Source organism: Xiphophorus maculatus, chromosome 14, assembly GCF_002775205.1.
Source record: "Xiphophorus maculatus strain JP 163 A chromosome 14, X_maculatus-5.0-male, whole genome shotgun sequence".
Taxonomy (NCBI): domain Eukaryota; kingdom Metazoa; phylum Chordata; class Actinopteri; order Cyprinodontiformes; family Poeciliidae; genus Xiphophorus; species Xiphophorus maculatus.
The window spans coordinates 10,353,924-10,372,269 of NC_036456.1; the positions used below are offsets into that span (position 1 = coordinate 10,353,924).

Below are 18,346 nucleotides of genomic sequence, written 5' to 3' on the forward strand. Positions count from 1 at the left end.
CTCAGCAGGGAGTTAGTCAGAACTGATAGAGTTAAATGCAGGATAATCCTGGAAATTTGTTGCAGGACGTGAGAATTACTGCAACCAATGCATAATTTTGTTTTGGTTTATCATGTAATATTACAATAAAACAAACAAAAGGTTGTGACTGCAACAACAATGTGACAAGTTCAAGGGTACGGTGGCTCACAAGAGTCAAAGTGCAAAAACTACAAAGCAACAAAACCCACAAAATAAATATCAAAAGCCATAACTTTTCATAACTATCCCTGTCACAATAAACAATAAATCAATTAATCGCATGATAAACTAAAACAAGCTAAATCATTTTCATTTGCTTGATTTAATGGGTTTTTTCTCTTTTTCTACCAAAACTGGTCTTCAGGTGCTTCGGTCTCAACTATCCCCTTTTTGAAAGACAATTTTGTCTACAGAGACTTCAGACTTAATTTTATTTGTTGTGTCTGTTGTTTTGTTTATTTATTTTGGATATTTAAAATGTCTTCTAGTTCCAATGTCTAAATGTTCATCATAATTTTAAAGTTTATTGATCTTTGAGAAAGTGTTCTTCCGTTATTATTATATTACTTGAAAATGGTCTCAAAACAACAATATTATTGTGTATCGCAATAAGTTATGGGATAATTTATCGTCTAGGAAAAATTGTTATTGTGACAGGCCTAATCATAACTTCTATTTTAGAATAAATTTGGTTTAAGCAAAAGTCCCTTTGTAGTGTAATTACTTTGCTACAGCATAACTCCTGCTTTGGCATAAATCCTCTTGTACCATAAGTTATTTTGTTGATCCTTTTGGGCCACTGCACAAGGGCATTTAGCGTTTTTCAAGCCACCAAACATTCACTTACAGATAAATTATTGTTCTTATGGCTTCCCCAGGACTAGAAAGCATCAATTTTCAACAACGTCAGTCTTATGTACTCTTCACACGTTTCTCAACCTAACCATATCATTAGCGTTACAGTGTAAGCCATCAATCTGAACCATCAGTAAGTCTTTAAAGATACCACAATCTGTTATACCTGGAAAAACAACCACTGCATATATGAGCCAAGACACAAACTAGATATCAGGTATGTCTACATCCTTACAGTAACACAAACTTTCTCATCTGGAGTTAGAAATATTTTGTAATCTTCCCCTTGTTAGACATCAGGAAGATCAAAATCAAATCGCAGGAATCTCAGTGATTCTTTCACTCGAGCTGGACTGCAGGGTAAAAATAGAGGTCTGGCTGCTGCACATCTGTTATCACACAATGCCTGCATCTGGGAGGAACAGGGACCTCCACAAGCCCCCTGCAGAAGACACTGAAAAAAATAGATGTGTCGAGATTTGATGCAAGCAACTCTACTGGGAGGAAAAGGCAAAGGACTAGCGTCTACTGTTGTCCCGCTTATTATTCAGTTCTCTTCCTGAAAGATTTCGCCACAATTGCTAGATGCATCTGAGAGCAGTAAGACGTCCCTGCTCGCTTATTAAAGGCTCCAGGGACGCTGAAAACTCCTGGAAGATCGAGGCAGACCGCTAAACAACTGTACAAACACAGAACGGTCTCCAAGCTGGTGTGCCTGATTACAGATGTCAGTGTGCTGAGAAATGCTGTAATACAGGGGACATGGTATGATCTCAATGATTTCAGCGCAATTGGAACCACACAGCGTAACGCTCGAAAGGTTAACACCAACATGTTTAAACAAGACGAGCTGTTTTCATTTCCTTTTAAATCGACATGCCACCATTCCTCCAAATTCCTCAAACACTTACTGCTTCGACTTAAGTTACTCAGCCTGTTTATAGACAAACAGTATATAGGCGAGAAAAAGAGCACCTCGATTAAACACGCCGTACTTATTGAAGAGGGTAAATCTCAGGAGCTGCATGAGAAAACTACATATTTTATTGCTTCCATAGGAATTACTGACTGCTGTTTATAAAATGTACCCAATTAACTGACCATGAGCAAGTCTGACATTTCATTATATGATGACTAACACTTTGATCCTTGTTTTTTTTCTGGTTTCCTATTTCCACCCTCTCTGACTTTGTTTTCTGATCTTTTTCTTGAGCTCTGAAAGCTCCAACATTGAGTTTCATCTCCTCAGCAAAACAGTCTATGAAGCTGGCATTTAATTAATCTATTTCCAGATCATCCCATCTACTTTAATGCTGTTTTGTTGTTTACAGTAATTTCACTCAAATTCCAAAGATATGCCTGAATTTTCCTCACCATTGGTGACAAAAGCAGTTATTAGAGGGTAGGAAAATAATTTTGTTTGGTTTGTTATTTAACTGCAACTAAACAAACTACTTTTCGACAGGTTATGTGTGAATATTTCTTTAAGAAAGTACTAAACAAGGTACCTAAAGATGTGATCTGAACAAAAAGCTGTTTTGTGGATCTACATTTGAAGACGGTAGAAACAAAACAAATGTTTCTCTTCCAATAAAAAAATGACAGCTGCTGACTTGCCGCATCATTAAACTCTGACCCTTAACGGGAATTTGTGCTCCTCTTGATCACCGCCTGATAATAAATATACTTCAGCCAAAAGACCACACAAAAATATCCAAACATGAGCTGAAAAAAGTGAAAAATAAATCCAGACAGATGAGTCAATTAGAAAGACAAACAAGCTGAATTTAAGGAGGTATTATGCAAACAAAACGGTTTGGAAACATAAAATATCCCCAGAATAGATGGTTCTATTTGCATTATGATAAATTTGGGAAAATTAAAATGATATGAATTGATGGGGAAGAAGCATTCAGCTTCTATGCAACACAAATCTGGAACAAACTTCCAGAAAACTGAAAAACAACCGAAACACTGATTTCATTCAAATCAGTGTTTCATTTAGAGTTGCCTTTGATTCATAAAAACTGAAACATTAATCAACATTTTTGATTAACATTTGGATGGTGATTTTGATGATGGAATTTGAAAAATGTATTTATTGCTTATTTCATAATTGTGACTGTAAGATGTTTTTGTGGTGTAAATTATTTGAACTGCCTTGTTGCTGAAATGTGCTACACAAATAAACTTGACTACTTTAACGGTGCACTACTGTCACAGAACCAAAACAAAGAGCAGCAGTGACGGGTTCATCCAAAAAACTACTAATTCAGTAACAAACTTTGATTTTACAAACACTACAAGCTCAATTATTTACCAAAAAACTTCCCTCTGTCTTGAAAGAGTTCTAGGAGGAAGACATTTTTCTTCCTTCTTGTCCCAACAAAGAGCTACAGTCACAATATTCAGCTACCAAACGCTTTCCGTCCATAGATGCATGTCTCCGTTTGAAAGGCCTGCCCTTCCTCTCTCTTTTTTCCACTTGGTTTGCACTAAAGAAAAACACCAACCTAAACCTGCCTCCGGTCAGTTATAGCAATTAATGGGGAGTGTAAGCATATAAACCCTCCTCGGCTTGTTGTCAGGAAATCCCAGGCGTTTGACCCCGAGACCAAAATGAGCAGGAATTCATGTTGAGCAACTTGGGCTTTAAATTCTCACCACAAAAACATAGAGGAGTAAGAAACTGGACAGGAGCAGACAGACTGCCGTAGCTATTGACGCTGGAAGAAATAACTTTTTTGCACGAAAAGTAAATAGAGATTTTACAAGAGAATTTATATAACTGTTTTAAACCAAGCTTACTTTTTCTGATATACATTTAGTTTGAAAAATATTCAAGAACAAGCGACTGAGCAAAGAAAAGTCTAGTTTAAATCTTCTGGGAGACTGTGAAGCCAACAATAATCAGACATGCCAAACTTTGGTTAACAGTCTTTTTATTTGACATTTATGATTCATCTGGCTGACCTTCAGCTTCCAAATGTTACAAAAATAGGGATTAGATTTGTATTTAGAACAATGTCTGATGTATTAGGACTAGCACCCACAGAAAACCAGTTTAGAGAGAGAGAAAATGGGCCAAGTCCAAGCAGAACGATCCCGGCCAACAGTCCTGCCTGGCCAGTGGACCAGAGGCCTAAAAAACCAAAGGACGTTCCTGGATGCAACAGGCTGAAATCGGCATCCTCTATGCAGCAGCTGGACTCTACCATGACTGGGGGAAGAATAGTAGGAAGAGTAGTTGTCTTGCAAAAGGAAAGTTTTGGGTTCAATTCCTGGTTCTTCCTGCCACATGTCGGCACTTAACTGAGTGTAAAGTGCTTTGAGTGGTCAAAATGACTGCTGTCTAAGTTCAATCCATTTACCATTTATTACCATGTGTGGTACGCATACCTACCTGTCAAGTCTCCCGTTTTGGCTGGGAAACTACCGTATTTTACCCCTCTGTCCAGGTGTGTTCCCATATTAGTATTTTCCAGTATTTTTCTGTATTATAGTAAATCCGTCGCAATCCAACCCCCCCCCCCACTCTGGCCCTTTTTCAACAACTGCTTAATCCATTGTTAAAGTGTCATAACGTGTTTTTCCGAGCTGCCTTTAAATGCAACATGAGCGCCAGCGACGGAGAACTGCAGCTGCTGTGCAGGTTTGTGTTAGAATAATGGCAGCAAACCAGCAAAAGGCAAAAAACTTTGCAGTCCCCCTCCCCCCAAGATAAATAAGTGAGTTGATTAATGCTGTTGGATGCAGATAGTGATGGCTAAATGATGACTAAATGATATTTTTTTTGTGTTGTATTTATATTAATTTATATTCTTATATTCTATATTCTTATTCCTTGTTTCTTGCATAATTTAAGGTTTTGGTTACTCACATTTAGTGTGTACCTTAGTATTTAATTTGTATTTTTGTATTCTTTTGCATTTTTGCTTACTGTGTGTTATCTTTGTTTTTTGCCTGGGAGCTGTGGTAACTTCAATTTCCTGAGGGAGTCTTCCCAAGGGATCAATAAAGTACAAGTCTAAGTCTAAGTCTAAGCTAATGCCAATATGTTACGTTAAGCTTGTTAACAATAACAGGTTACTAATTTTGTTATCTATGTTGAATAGTGGGTAGTACTGGTTACATTTAGTTGAGTAACGTTTGGGGAAAAATGCACTTTTATGAGTAGTTTTATTACAATGTAGTTTTTTCTCTTACTTGAGCAAATTTTTTATTGCTACTCTTACTTGAGTAGATTGATTCTGCACTTAAAGAAATAGACTTCAGGCACTGGAAACATTAGGTTCTTATATTTCTGCATTGTACGAGTTGATATTAATGCGAAGTTGAGCATAATTACTCGTTCCCACAAAATGATCTCAGATAAGTGCAAGACATTGGATGGACGGTGAAAAATGTTGCCTTTTACTTGCACAGGCAGTTTAATCAGCATCTCATCTAAACTCTCTCAAAAGAACATAAAACAAATAGGACTCAGGTTTGTGTCATCTTACTTCATGAGCAGTTTATATAGGATTGCAGCCCGGAAAATGAAACGCTGTCAAACAGCCGAGACGCGGAGGAATTCAACGAGTTTCCATGCCAGCTGTCATAAGGTTCACTCATTGTCGGAATATTACCAATAAAATTATATTTTATTGTCTCCAAATGTTTTCAGTGATGCATTTGGAGATGTTTAATTATATTTTTAACTTCATTTATTACAAATTCAGTATTTTGTTTTTCAACTTGGTACTGGGTTCTCTCTTATGTTACGTAGTTCATTTTGAGTTAGCGATTATTTTCAAAACCTTCTCTGAAAAATTAAATCAAGTATCAGAGGATCCCCGGTGTGGTGTTTTCTGTATGCTTCTTCTCTAGGGTGATCTATACTGACTCTGTACTTTTATCCGGCATCTATCAGATCCTTTAAAGTGGCATATTAAAATATGAGCAAGCACATTAGAAATCTGAGGCGGCACTTATCAGCCAAGGCTGCATCTGCATAGCATACAACCATGTAAGCAAGCATTAGTGTGACAGTACAAAGCGACTTGAGCTGCAAAGCGTCCAGAGCTGTGATAACTTGTGACATGTGGAGATTGGCCACATTCCTTTACAAAAACAACCTCTTTGCTTTGTGGCTTTCTGTGTTTTTGTTTTGACTACGCACCGAATCTTACAGCCAAGTATCAGGATAAAAAGACTGGAAGCAGATATGTGATGATTACATTCACTAATTTTCAGCGCTTTTTAAACTTCCTGTTCTAGAAATCTGTTAATTCACATCCCAAGTCTCCACAGAGCCGATTCGTGGAGTGCGTCCCGTCCTTGACGACAGACAGTCGAGTCCCTCCACAGTCAGACGGATGTTGTTCTGCGCCGGGTCGAGTCAAACCTTAATGCTGCCACGTGTCTCCACAAGGGATTAAGAGGGTTTCATTAACTTGATAACCATTTTTGCTGTTTAGCATCTCTGCAAACATTAGCTCGGCTGCAACAACAACATTCCAGTCAGAAGTCAATATCCTGAAAAAGGATAAATAATCTAAGGATCTTTCCTCATTTCCAGGTCACACACACGTCCAGCAGCGATTCAGGGAAACACAATCTGCCCAGAGGAAAACACCAGTGAACTCAAACCTTCAAAGATTTTTGTAAACGCAACTGTTTATTCAGTGTCATCCTAATGATTTCAGCTGAATTAATGCCAAATTATATTTTATAATTAGTTTTTTATGTCTAAAGTAATCAAATTCAGTGTTGATGGCATTTAACACATTTACCTTTGACCATACTTAAAAAATGTTTTCTAAAATATACCGTGCACAAATTTTAAATAAAATTTTTTACATTTTACTTCTGTTGAGCAAGACACTTTATTACTTTTAAAGTGGTCTAGATAAATATTCTCTCAGGTATTTTAGAGTTTCATGGTTTTTGGCTGCTTCTCATTTGCTTCATGGCCAACGACTGAATCTGTACAAGAAAAACAAACAAGTGGAGGACAAAAGAAGACATGCAAATCAAAAACATTTTGGTCTTAAAGTCAGGGCTTTAAAAGGACAGAAAAAACTCCAGTGAAAACTTGACATAGTCCCATGAGATAATATATTCTTAAAATGATCTGTATACCTATTTTCCAGCTAATAGATTTTGGGAACTTGTTGAAGCTAAAATAGCATTTTATCTTTTTGTTCCACTCAGAGATTAAACCAAAGGAATGAGATGAAATCATGCCTATGTGCTTAAAACAAAGTGCATAATGATCTACTCTACACATGTTCCAAAGCACCAAAAGAAAGACTCGAGACTTTTGCACAGTTCTACGAGTCTCCAAAAGTTAAAAAGAACAGTTTTCTCATAAGATGTTATTTTCTGACCCTAATCCTCTGGGCATACCGACCCACATGATTTAAACGTTTTCTGCTTCAACACACCTGGTTTAATTTCATAAATCTTTATCAGCTTGTGTGTGCAACATGATAAAATGCTCTAAATAATTCACGCTTTTAAATTAGTTGTGAAGCAGCCAACTAACTAAATCATAAAAGACAGCACAATCCATGGACCTGGATTAGGAAAACATTTGTATACGGACCAGTAAGCTTCAAGAAAAAAACTTGACTTTATTAAAGGTTAGAAGGTTAACATGACCTAAGAAAGCAATAAAAATTAGCTTATGTTCATTGTGTTCTGTTAAATAAAGACAAGCCAATTTTAAAGTCAGCCAAATAGAAAGGTGAGGTGTGTAACATCAGGATAAAACAGAGCTGACATTTTCATGCCGACTGAAAAAAACACATCGTAAGCCGATAGGTCAGCCTGGGTCAGCCTCGACTTACGAATGTATTTCTTCCATTCTTTCCCTTTCATTCTCCGTTCATCTCGAGGAGAACAAGCCTTTGCTGGACCATGCTAACACAGTCCAGAGCTGCTGTCATGCTCTACAGCTACAGAAGAGGCTGATAAGCCAGAAAGTGTGACAGGAGGAAAACATGTTGCCCTTCTGCAGCCCTCTTAGTCTGTTTACCCACTTCCCCATTCCTCCGCCGATCCCATGCGATACAGATATTGAGGGCTTGCGTTTGGTATTCAAAGGGAAACAACCACATCCGATCCGGCCCGTTAGCGCCAAACTATGCAGGAACTGGGGTCATCGCTCGTTTCTATCTGCCGAGATTCCTGTCGTGTTTTGTGGAAGAGGCTGTTTCCCTTGGCTGACGACAGATTCATAAACAGCAGCGCTGTGCGGTGTAGGGATTTAGATAGCGTTTCCAGCTGAGCCCTTCTGCCAGCGATAATAACGATCCACTGACGGCCTCATAGTTTGGACCCATTATTTTCATATGTGTCACAGACTGAAATATGTTAAATCAAAGTGCAAAAACTCTTAAACTCAAACAACCACTTAAAAAAACACCAACAACAGATGCCACAGTGACCATCCAGAGTAGATGAAACATTTTATTGCAACATTTACGCTTTTGTCTAATTTTGCAACTATTATGGCTAAGCTGTGGGAACAGCGTTAATTAGTTCAACGATTATTGCTTCGCCAATCATATAAACAACATCAAAAATGATGCATGAGTCTGTTAAGTGATTTTACATCTTTCTTAATTATGTCCTCCTCTAAATCTAATTGGTTTTGGAGCCACTTTTATTTCTAAGACAGCCTTATAACTTGTGTGAGAGTTCATAAAGTCTGTCTTTAGCACATATATGAGGGTGATTCAGATGAGTTAATGAAAACAAAGCTCGCAGTTTGAAGTGTTTTGGCTTGCCAGTGTTTCCAAGCAGTTTCTATAGAGACACATACATCAACACTGGCTGAGGTTAAGGGTGTGTTTCACTTCTGTAACATGAAAGGAGCTACAGACAATCAAGCAACAAGATCACCCCCTCCTCTCCCATGAGATCCGTTATAGTATGTCTGATTGTGAAGGAGCCAGAGGAAGTATCCCTGAATTGTGGTTAAAGTGCAGCGCTGCATCCTTCCTCTTTCCATCTGAGCCAGCTCTAAAGCCTGACATTAATTAAACCATTAAAACAGATTAATAAGCGGCGGACGCTGCAGATGAGATGAGAATCATGGAAATGTGCGTTTTGCCTCGACGACCCAGTTGCCCTTTCATTTGCATTTCATCTTCTTGTGAAGCTCTTACTTCTTATGCCGAGTTATTTTTTTTTATGAAATGTTTTGCGTCTAACTTTAAAGTTGAAAGCAACTGAGCTAAAAGAGAAATCCAGAATGCAAACACAGAATATTTTAGATCACACTTCTGGTACCGGAGTTCTCTCAGGAGGGGAGATGGGAGAGGATAATTACAAGTCGTTAACCCCTCCACATGTCTATTTTGTAAGATGGAGTAGCTGTCTAAATGACTGAGGCCTAATGCAGCAATTAGCTCCTATAAACACAGACACCGAGAGCAGCCAGTACATCTGCTAGCTCTTCTGTTCTCCAACACTCACAGATGACTCTAATCCTTGGTGAATTCGCTGATTGCACATTCAGTAAAAATAACACATTAACCCCTAACCTTAAAATCACAAGACAGAGTCAGATTGCACCAGGAAAGGTGGAGATTATCAAACCAAAAGTGAACAGAATGTAAATTGTGTGAAAACTTCAGATAGTAAAAAAAAAGTTCAACTTTATTTTCCCTGCAGCTATTTTAAGTTACTTTTAGCAAAGATGTCTTTATAGGCTGCAGCAGTCGTCCTAATAACTTAAAGCATTTGACTTGTGCTTTGATTTTCACTGAAACATTTAAATGCTGTTAAAATTTAAAGATCCTATTTAAAAATAGGATCAATTATCTGTGAGAAAAATGAATTATAGAATATATTCAAACAAGATGGTGGATTTAGACTTAATTATTCAGACACATTTCTTCTGTATTAACTGAACTTGTACTTTAATCTGTAAAAAAATGTAGTTTATGCTTTCTACGTCATTAACCTGATAAATTCAGTTTGATGTTTTTATAGTGCAAATTAACAACAAATGTCATCTCGAGGTACTTCATAAAAAACATAAAAGATAAAAAATTGCTTAACTGGTGTTGCTACCTTTGCAACAGCCCCTCATACCAAACATCCATCACTGAAATATACTGCAACAGGCAAATGATTTTTAGTTTTTGAACGTCTTAAGTTCAAAAACCTAAGACGTACTCATGTAAAGGCAGTCACGATCACACACGTGCAGACGCTAGCCTCTACTGCAGCCATGACAGCCTTTTATCTAAAATAGAGTCATTAAGTACGATGCCCCTGAACATTGGCAGCATAAATAAGTAGTAGGAGGGAGCACTGCCCTAAAAGTCAGGGCTCTTTGGCAACACATGAAACAGATACTTTGGTTCATAAATGGGTCTGTATGACAGTGAAGCAATAAGAAGTTGTAAAATGACAGCCACCTTTTTTTTGGTGCCTTTATTAACCAAAGACATTATTGTCTAAGCTGTAATTTAAAGAAGAGCAGATTATGATGAGTTCTGCTGGGAATCAGAGTCAAAGGTGAGCAGAGGCAAACACTGCCTAAACCATCAAAAACACAAAACATAAGAACATTGTTTCTCCTGCCCTGTTACTGGATTTGTTAAACATAATTTGTTCTCTGAACACCTAAGCAGACAGGATGCACATTTAACTCTAACTCTCAAAATATTTAACAGCCTTTTGCCTGGCTCAATACACTCGTTTGGTCTTGCTGTGATCCCAGCAACACCTTCTTTTTGCAACCAAAAACGGGTAAAAGAAGAATTTTAAGACTTGTGAGGCGGTTTGAGAACACTAAACTTGTTGGTATGAATGACTGACAGATTGGTAGAATTACCCACCTGTACATTCGTGCTTCAGACCCTTGCCGTAGTATCCCTTCTCACAGATGCAGTCGTACTGTCCAGTGTGCATACCGCACTTACAGCTGGCCATCACGTCGCAGCAGTCCTTGCCCTCATCACACAGGGAGGCACAGCGGGAAAGGTCCTCCTGGATGTAGCTCCCTGTTGGGAGGTCTGGAGGTGAAAACAAGTGCAAGTTTATAGCAAAAACCTATTAAGTTTCATGATAATAAGCGTTTATCATAACATCTTTCAAGAAGAAAAAAAAAACTAAAAAAACAACCAACTGACAATAAAAGGGAATTTGCCTGCAAAAATAAAGAGAAATTGGTAATAATTACAATGTTTCCATCACACTAAACTGCAACTTTCTGAGGGGAAATAATCTCACTTTTAAGTCTCAGCACATACAAAATGTGGCCATTTAATGGGAGTTGTGTCAAAACTGTCATGACAAAGAAAAAGAGAATTAAACATACCGAAACAAATAGGTCTAAGTTTCCTTATTTGTTAGAGAAACTGTTGAAATGATAAGACAGTGGCAGCTTCTCTAATAATCTGTTTATAATGTGGCTGTCTGCTTTGAATGATGGAGTATGTTAAACTTTAATTTCCTCCAACCTTCACTCGTTCTACCAACCTTTCCTGACGCATCTGGAATTACATCTGGAATTTCACTGTATGGAGAAACACACACCTCGTCTACCTGCACGCACATGCATGTGATTTACAGCTCCCTCCAAACTTAGCATGCCCTCGGCTGGGATGTTTTATGGAGCTAGCATGGCCTTTAAAGCCATGAGAAAACCCATTTTTAACCACATTACAGAAAGTTCTTTCCTACTGTGAGAAAATGGATTTGCTTTTTGATGTATGGAAGTGAGCTCTGATGGTTATTGGCGAAACAAAACAGAAGAAAGTATCTGCCCTACATATGTTGTCAGATTGGGAATGAAATATTACTCCATTCCTTTTAAATGAGGACTGGATGTTACCAGGGTTTAAAAAAATAGGTGCAATAAAAAAAGAGATTGCTTTAGGTCAAATGGTGATGGGAATAATAAAGCTTCAAAGGAGAAGATATTAGCTTGGCTTCTGTTTGCCAAAATCTTAGCTACCTTTTGACCTAAAGTTTCAAATTTTTTCTAAGTCTCATATATTTTCTGGTTGCCTACATAAAGGCATATATATTACCTAAAAGTGTGCAGTTCCATTAGGTGTAAAGTTCGCTATAAAATAGGCAAACGAAACCAATAAACGTTAAAAATGAACCCCTCTTGTTGCTTCCTTCATGCAGAGCCTTCCTTGATGTACCTTCATGCAGAGCGCGGCGAGCAAGCGCCTCAAACTCAGCGAAGTTGTGCACCAGGTAGCAGTGCTGGTCCTTGGGTTGAGAGGCCATGTCGTGCAGCTCCCTGATGTTTCCCTGCCAGATGCCCAGAGTGAAGATCTCAACGCCTCGCTCTCTGAGAGCGGCCGCCACCGGTCGAGGGTCGCCCCCGTTAGAGTAGCCATCAGTGATGAGGAAGATTGCCTTGGTAGCGTTCCCGCGGGAGTTACGGAGAATTTGCTGTTGGAGAAGAAGATATTTACAGTTATTATGCATCCAACTTTTTAATAGCACAACAAGCTTCTTGCAAGCTTTATGTCACTCTTGTATGTTTTAGGTTATGCAAAGAAAGAATATAAAGAATATATAAGAATCCAAAATACCCCTTTCAGATCTCTTAATGATCTCCTTCAAATGTTTCAAAAATGTACACAACATTTCACTTGCACTGGAGATATTGTCAAAATGATGTTTAAGATAATATAGTCTTTGCTGTCACTGCATATGTCATAGGTCTGACTGTTCAGACACACATCCCGCACACTGCTGCCAACATCGCCCCAACTTTAGTGACCTGACTAAATCGGATACAAAAGAACGTCACACATGACCACTAACAACAGCCCATATTTCTATGGTTCCAAAAAACCCTACATCAGCATCGCAGCCAGCAAGGGAAGGATGGGAAGAGGGAGCAGAAAACGGGAGCAAGCTCTACCATTGTAATTATTTCTCCAACAGACTGTGCAGCTGCTCGCCAGTGGTCTGAAACCACTGGCGAACACAGAGTTTGCAGGCCAGGCTCTTGCGTACGCCCCAGACACCAGCTACAGTTCTCAAACTAACTTTAGCCAGCATTTACGATCCACCACATACAATTAGAAAAAAACATTAGTCAGAGGAACATATCTTTATTTTCTCTGAAGAATAAAGAAACAACACAACTTCCTGCCAGCATTACTCGAGAGTGAGCGAGCATGGGGGTTTTGGACTGCTCCAAAAGTGTTTTTAAGTGAAGTTGGAGAAAACTTGGGGAATAATGGACGACAAAATATGAAAAGCAAAAGCAGCCAAGGCGAAGTCAGAACGACATCAATCCACCTACAGACTTACTTAAACATAATCAAACATGAAGGACCTTTTATTCTCCATCCAAGAAGGGGACAATATCTCTAGATGACGGAGCATTACAGCTGAAGAGAGCGAAGACATGCAAGGGTGTGACCACAGACAGAATGAAACGGGAGACAAGGCAGAGAAAGGCTCTGAACTTTATTGTCCAACTGGCTGCAATTGCAGCAGCTTTGGCAGGAGTACTATAATTAAAGAGCTTGTGAAGAAAAAAAGAGGATGGAAAGAGAACAGACAAAAACGGGGAAAGCTCCAGGTTGTCTGCTGTTCTGGTTGTCAGACTGGAGATGCTGACTACACCCAACTCCACCATGAAAAGCTTCTACTGTCTTTGCTCCACTCTGACTAATAGCATCAGTTGTAATTTTTTCTGTACAAGCAGCAGCAGTTCATGAATGAACGGTGCTTTAAATGAGCCTCTTCTTTCACCTTCCAACCATTGAAAATGGAGGAAGTCAACCGAGATCCTGGAGTCTCAAACAAAGAATGGGACCTGGTCTTTCTATTCTGTGCAGCAGACTTGAGTCACCAACTCAGCACATCAAGAAACCCAAAGACTGCACGGAACCTTAACGCAAGAGAGAACTTGTTATTTGTGCCTCCCTTTTTAATACCACCTCAAAAACAATAAAAACTGTTTTGACTTTGTAAACATGTTTGGCTGCTATTTTATTGTTTACCTTCTTTTTTTCTAAATAGTGGCATTGGGTCACAGTGGTTTGTGAGTTAGCCTTGAGTCAGTGGCTGCTGTGAGAGACCGTGGAGACGATACCATGCGGAGCATGCCCACTAATAATAGCCTCCCGAACAGCCGTGGCATATTTCAGGTCAGAGTATTAACATAAAGGTGGCCACAGATGCCAGCGTGTGGGAACGCACTGCACTTCTCAGAAACACTCAGGGCGCACCTTATCATTCACGGCACAAAAAGATGAAGCGGAAAATCACATATGCTGCAAACAGCGACGGCTGATAAGAGAAACACATTTTGCAAGTATTGTGGCATACCAGGTCCTTTAACACAAAAATAGAAAAATCTTGATTTAAAGATCTGTTTCCTGAGAAGTGAATGAACAACTATAAATACAAGCCTCAAGGATTTTTGGCCATCAAAGTGTCAAGTTAAAACAAAAAGGGATCCATCGTAAAGTTGATTTTTTTAACCCATTTATTCTTGATGAGCACTGCATTTTAAAATACAAATGCCTGGATTTTCCACATTTCGTCACATTACAACTACTTTTATGTATTTTATTGGGATTTTGGTTGATAGGTCAACACTATATTGTGTCTACTAGAACCAGTTCTCTTTAGATATCATCAGGATAGTAAATAGAGTCCAGAACTTTAATCTCAGTGTGAATCCAGCTGTTCTCTGGAGGCCTCAGAAGTTAGCATTAGCTTAAACCAAAACAATATCTGAAAATTAGTAAGTGTGAGGTAAGAGGAAAACCCACAATAACATGACCGTCCATTTAAGCTAAGGTCTTTTGTAACTCTTGAGGAGATGCAGAGACCAAAGGCTCAGGTGGGAAAATCTACTCACAGGACAACCGTTACTTACGTGCTCTACAAAAATATGGTTTCTATGTCAGAGTAGTAAGAAGAAAGTCATTGCATCCAGTTTGCCACGTTGGGAACACAGCAGAATTTGATGTGATCGGTTGAGTCCAAAACTGAATTTTAAAACTCCTCATCTAGCCCTTAAACTCTGTTACAAGACTTAAGAGTAGGTGACTGATCGTGATCTCTTTTACAAAAATAATCTTAAAGAAATGCACCAAGTTGATATACATGCCAAAAGTCTTGCTGCAGAAGCTTTTATTATGCATTTGTGTTACTCTGCCACATCCAATTTTATAAAGGCTACCAAAAACTATGGAGGATGCAAAGTGACAAAATGTGAAGAAGTACAAGTGGGGGGAATATATGTAAAAGGCACTGGAATATTTCTCAAGCGCTTTTAAAGTCTAGACAACATGTATGATATATGGGTTAAAGAAAGTGACTTATCTTGAATTCTGGAGGAATTTGACACGTCCTGAAAGGCTTTACGTCGACAGTTTGGGTTTAAAGATGACATAATCAATGACGGGACAGTTCGGGTCTAAGTGGCTTGGGTCCAGCGACATCTATCAAGGAAGCAATGACAGCACAGGGACCGGCCGGCCAGGCGGAAACACTGGTAACCGGATTCTCCTCTGTTCCAAAACGCCCTCACACTCTGGCAGGAAGCAACCGAGAGATGAGCCGACCATATGTCGAGGCAGGGATTTCTCCATTATGCTGCACGGGAAAACTTACATTGAGCACGGAAATACATTCAAACTCATACAGTCAGCGATGAAAATACCTGTTGAGAATATCATCTACATTTGGTGGAGGTTTCCTTGCTTTATCAGAAATGATTTTTTTCCCTCTCCAGATGTTTTTACAGACTGCAAAGTTGCAGTTTTATCTTTTGGTGTTATTTGCTGTAAAAGCAAGTGAAAGACTCAAGTTAAAGCAAGAAACTGATATCATGTGCTGCCACTCTTCTTACACCTAAACTAACAAAAGCAAAAGTGTAACACCCAAACCAGTCCAGAATAAAAAACTAAATGCAAGATGATGAAGCTAAAAAAAACAAAAAACAACAACACAGGACTGATAGAGTCTAATCAAAAGCAGAATTTTGCCAGGATCAGGATTGAAGCTAATGACACTCATGTGGATATCTGGGATCTCTTCAGCCTCTGCTGGTATGCAGCTTGTTTTCTTCTTGGCTGTGCGTCAGAATAATTATTGTGTCGTGGTCTAAAAAGTCCCTCTGTTCAGCAACCGCAGAAAGGAAATGGAGATTCCATTTGAATGAGAGTTTCCATAATATTTTTCACAAGATATAAATTAAAGAAGTCAATAACGGGTCCAAATATCATTCAGTGGCATCGCCACTGGCCAAATCCATCACGATGATATTCATAGGCATGAGAAAATAAAGGAAATCCATGATATGTAAAAAAAAATATATAGTTTGTGGAGAAGCCAAACAGACAAACAGATCAGTTCAATCCTTACTGGCTGGTACAAACTGGCTGGGGTTGGTACAAACTTTGTTGTACCCCCAGGGAAGCAGGTTGATAGAGGCCTGAGCTGCAGAAGATCTAAATATTGGACTCAAAACATTGAATTATTGATTTAATGTGTTGTGAGGATGCTCAACTTTGTCCATGAAGTTTTTCATTTTTATGAAGTATTGGTCTTTCCACAATGAGCTCAAGAAATTCCTCAAAGTCCCCAGACTGCAGCCGGCCGTCTAGTTATTTCATAACCCAAAAATCACAGTGAAAACACATTTTAGATGGAGAAACAAAGAAGAAAACAACCAGAAAATCTGACTGGAATACACACTATTTACTTTACTTTCATTATTAGACTATTACCGATTATTGTAAGATTGAGTACTTTTTTTATATTGTGCCATCTCTGGCAATATCCACCTTTAACTTTAAATAAATAGAAGAACTGATATTCAATTACAGAATAGATGTTTGTCTGATTAGAAGCAGGCATCTGATTGCATTCGGCAGAAGAAACTATAAAAGTTTTGACACCTTGAGGAGCTGCTGATGGAGGCACGGAGCTAATCAAAGGCTTCTGCATGCAGAGAGCCATCCTGGATCCAGACCCGACATCGGCACCACGCTGAGGTCCTCCCATCAGCTGCTCCTCTGGCTTTGATCGCGGCTCATTGACTATTCATTTATTATAACGCACCAGAAAACCAGAATCCAAACATGGAACAGCTAAATCTAGCCAGTGATATGAAATAAAAACTGATTTATTTTGTACGCCAGTTAAAAAGTGAAAAGCAATCACAATCAAGTGCTTTTCTTGTATTCTTTCCTGATTTTGATTGAGAAAAACTACAGGTTTAAATACAATGCATGTTTGGCCGTAAAACTTTACTTAAAGGGACTCCATGCAGGAGAAAAAAGTAAATGAGGGTTAATCCGTTTGGAAAGTTTTCTTCCCGTCAGTCGCAAGTTGGATGGCTTGTTTGGACAGGCTATCTGCTCTTGGCTTGGGTGGCAAGAATAACAAAACTCCTGCTGGGGCCCAACAGAACAACATACATGCACAGCTACAGACGCAACACTAGACATTATTCAGCAACAATTTAGGATAATTCAAGATAGTCAAGGCCATTTTCAATTAATTTAGATTTTTCCCAACTACCCCCATATGTTGAACATTATCTTAGCAGCTAATTCTTTATGCTAAGTGCTGTCAAGTCTGAGATATTTTGAATTTTGCACCTTTTTTCTAGATCAGCTGCTATAAGTTTCCCTTTAAGCTTTAGTTCCACTTGTTCCACGAAATACCATCTCGGTTTCACTCCGTTAGGTTCAGAAAACTTTCCATGCTTAAGTTTTCCTCAGTATGGAGCCATGAGACTGACACTTTCAGGGTTTCCACTCTCAGCTGGCCACCCAGATGGGGATAGTTGATGCCTTTAAAATAAACCTGCAAATTAGAACTGACTGATTTTCAACTTCTTAACACGTTGGGTAACAAGGTAGCAAAAATACTATCCAATAGCTTTAATACATGCAGCTTTCTGTATTATTAGAGGCTGTCAGTTTGTAAATCAGGAAACATCATGTATAAGTCATCGCTCTAAAATCCACACTGACATATGTTTTGTTTTTAAATTTGGTACGACATGTTCTGGAGGGTGGCTTGCAGTAATGCATGCAAAGTTTGACATTATCAAAAAATAAAATAGGCTCATCTATGATTTATTTGTATGCAGCGGAAATACAGCCAAGTCATCTGTTTGCCTGTTACTGAGTAGCTGTGAAGATAAACAAAGTGAGAGTCATTTACCTGATGACTTCTGTTTAATTACAGAGAAATTAAACTACCGGCACACTGCGTCTGTGCGCTCCATCTGTCTCACTGCAGATGGTTTTACTCTTACTGCTTTTTTTTTTTACAGATACCAGTAAAAAAAAGTAAAGATTAGAAATACCTGACTCACTCAGACAGTTTGCAGCTATGGGAGGAAAAGATAAAATGAACTGAATCTCAGTCAGCTTTTTAAGTGTTGTGACAACAAAACAGAAAACTTTTCACCGCGTTGCAGGTGTAGGCTGCTTCTCTCTTTTGTTTCCAATTCTCAAAA

General features: G+C 38.7%; 1 protein-coding gene across 2 annotated transcripts in view; it reads right to left on the bottom strand.

Annotated features, from left to right (window-relative positions):
* Positions 1-18,346, bottom strand: part of svep1 (sushi, von Willebrand factor type A, EGF and pentraxin domain containing 1) — a 95,732-nt gene that overhangs the window by 57,325 nt on the left and 20,061 nt on the right. For both annotated transcript variants that reach the window (XM_023345938.1, XM_023345937.1), the window contains exons 2-3: positions 12,033-12,288; positions 10,716-10,892 (exon numbers count right to left, since the gene is read on the bottom strand). In XM_023345938.1, the coding sequence (XP_023201706.1) occupies positions 10,716-10,892; positions 12,033-12,288 (433 nt within the window). The remainder of the gene's footprint in view (positions 1-10,715; positions 10,893-12,032; positions 12,289-18,346) is intronic.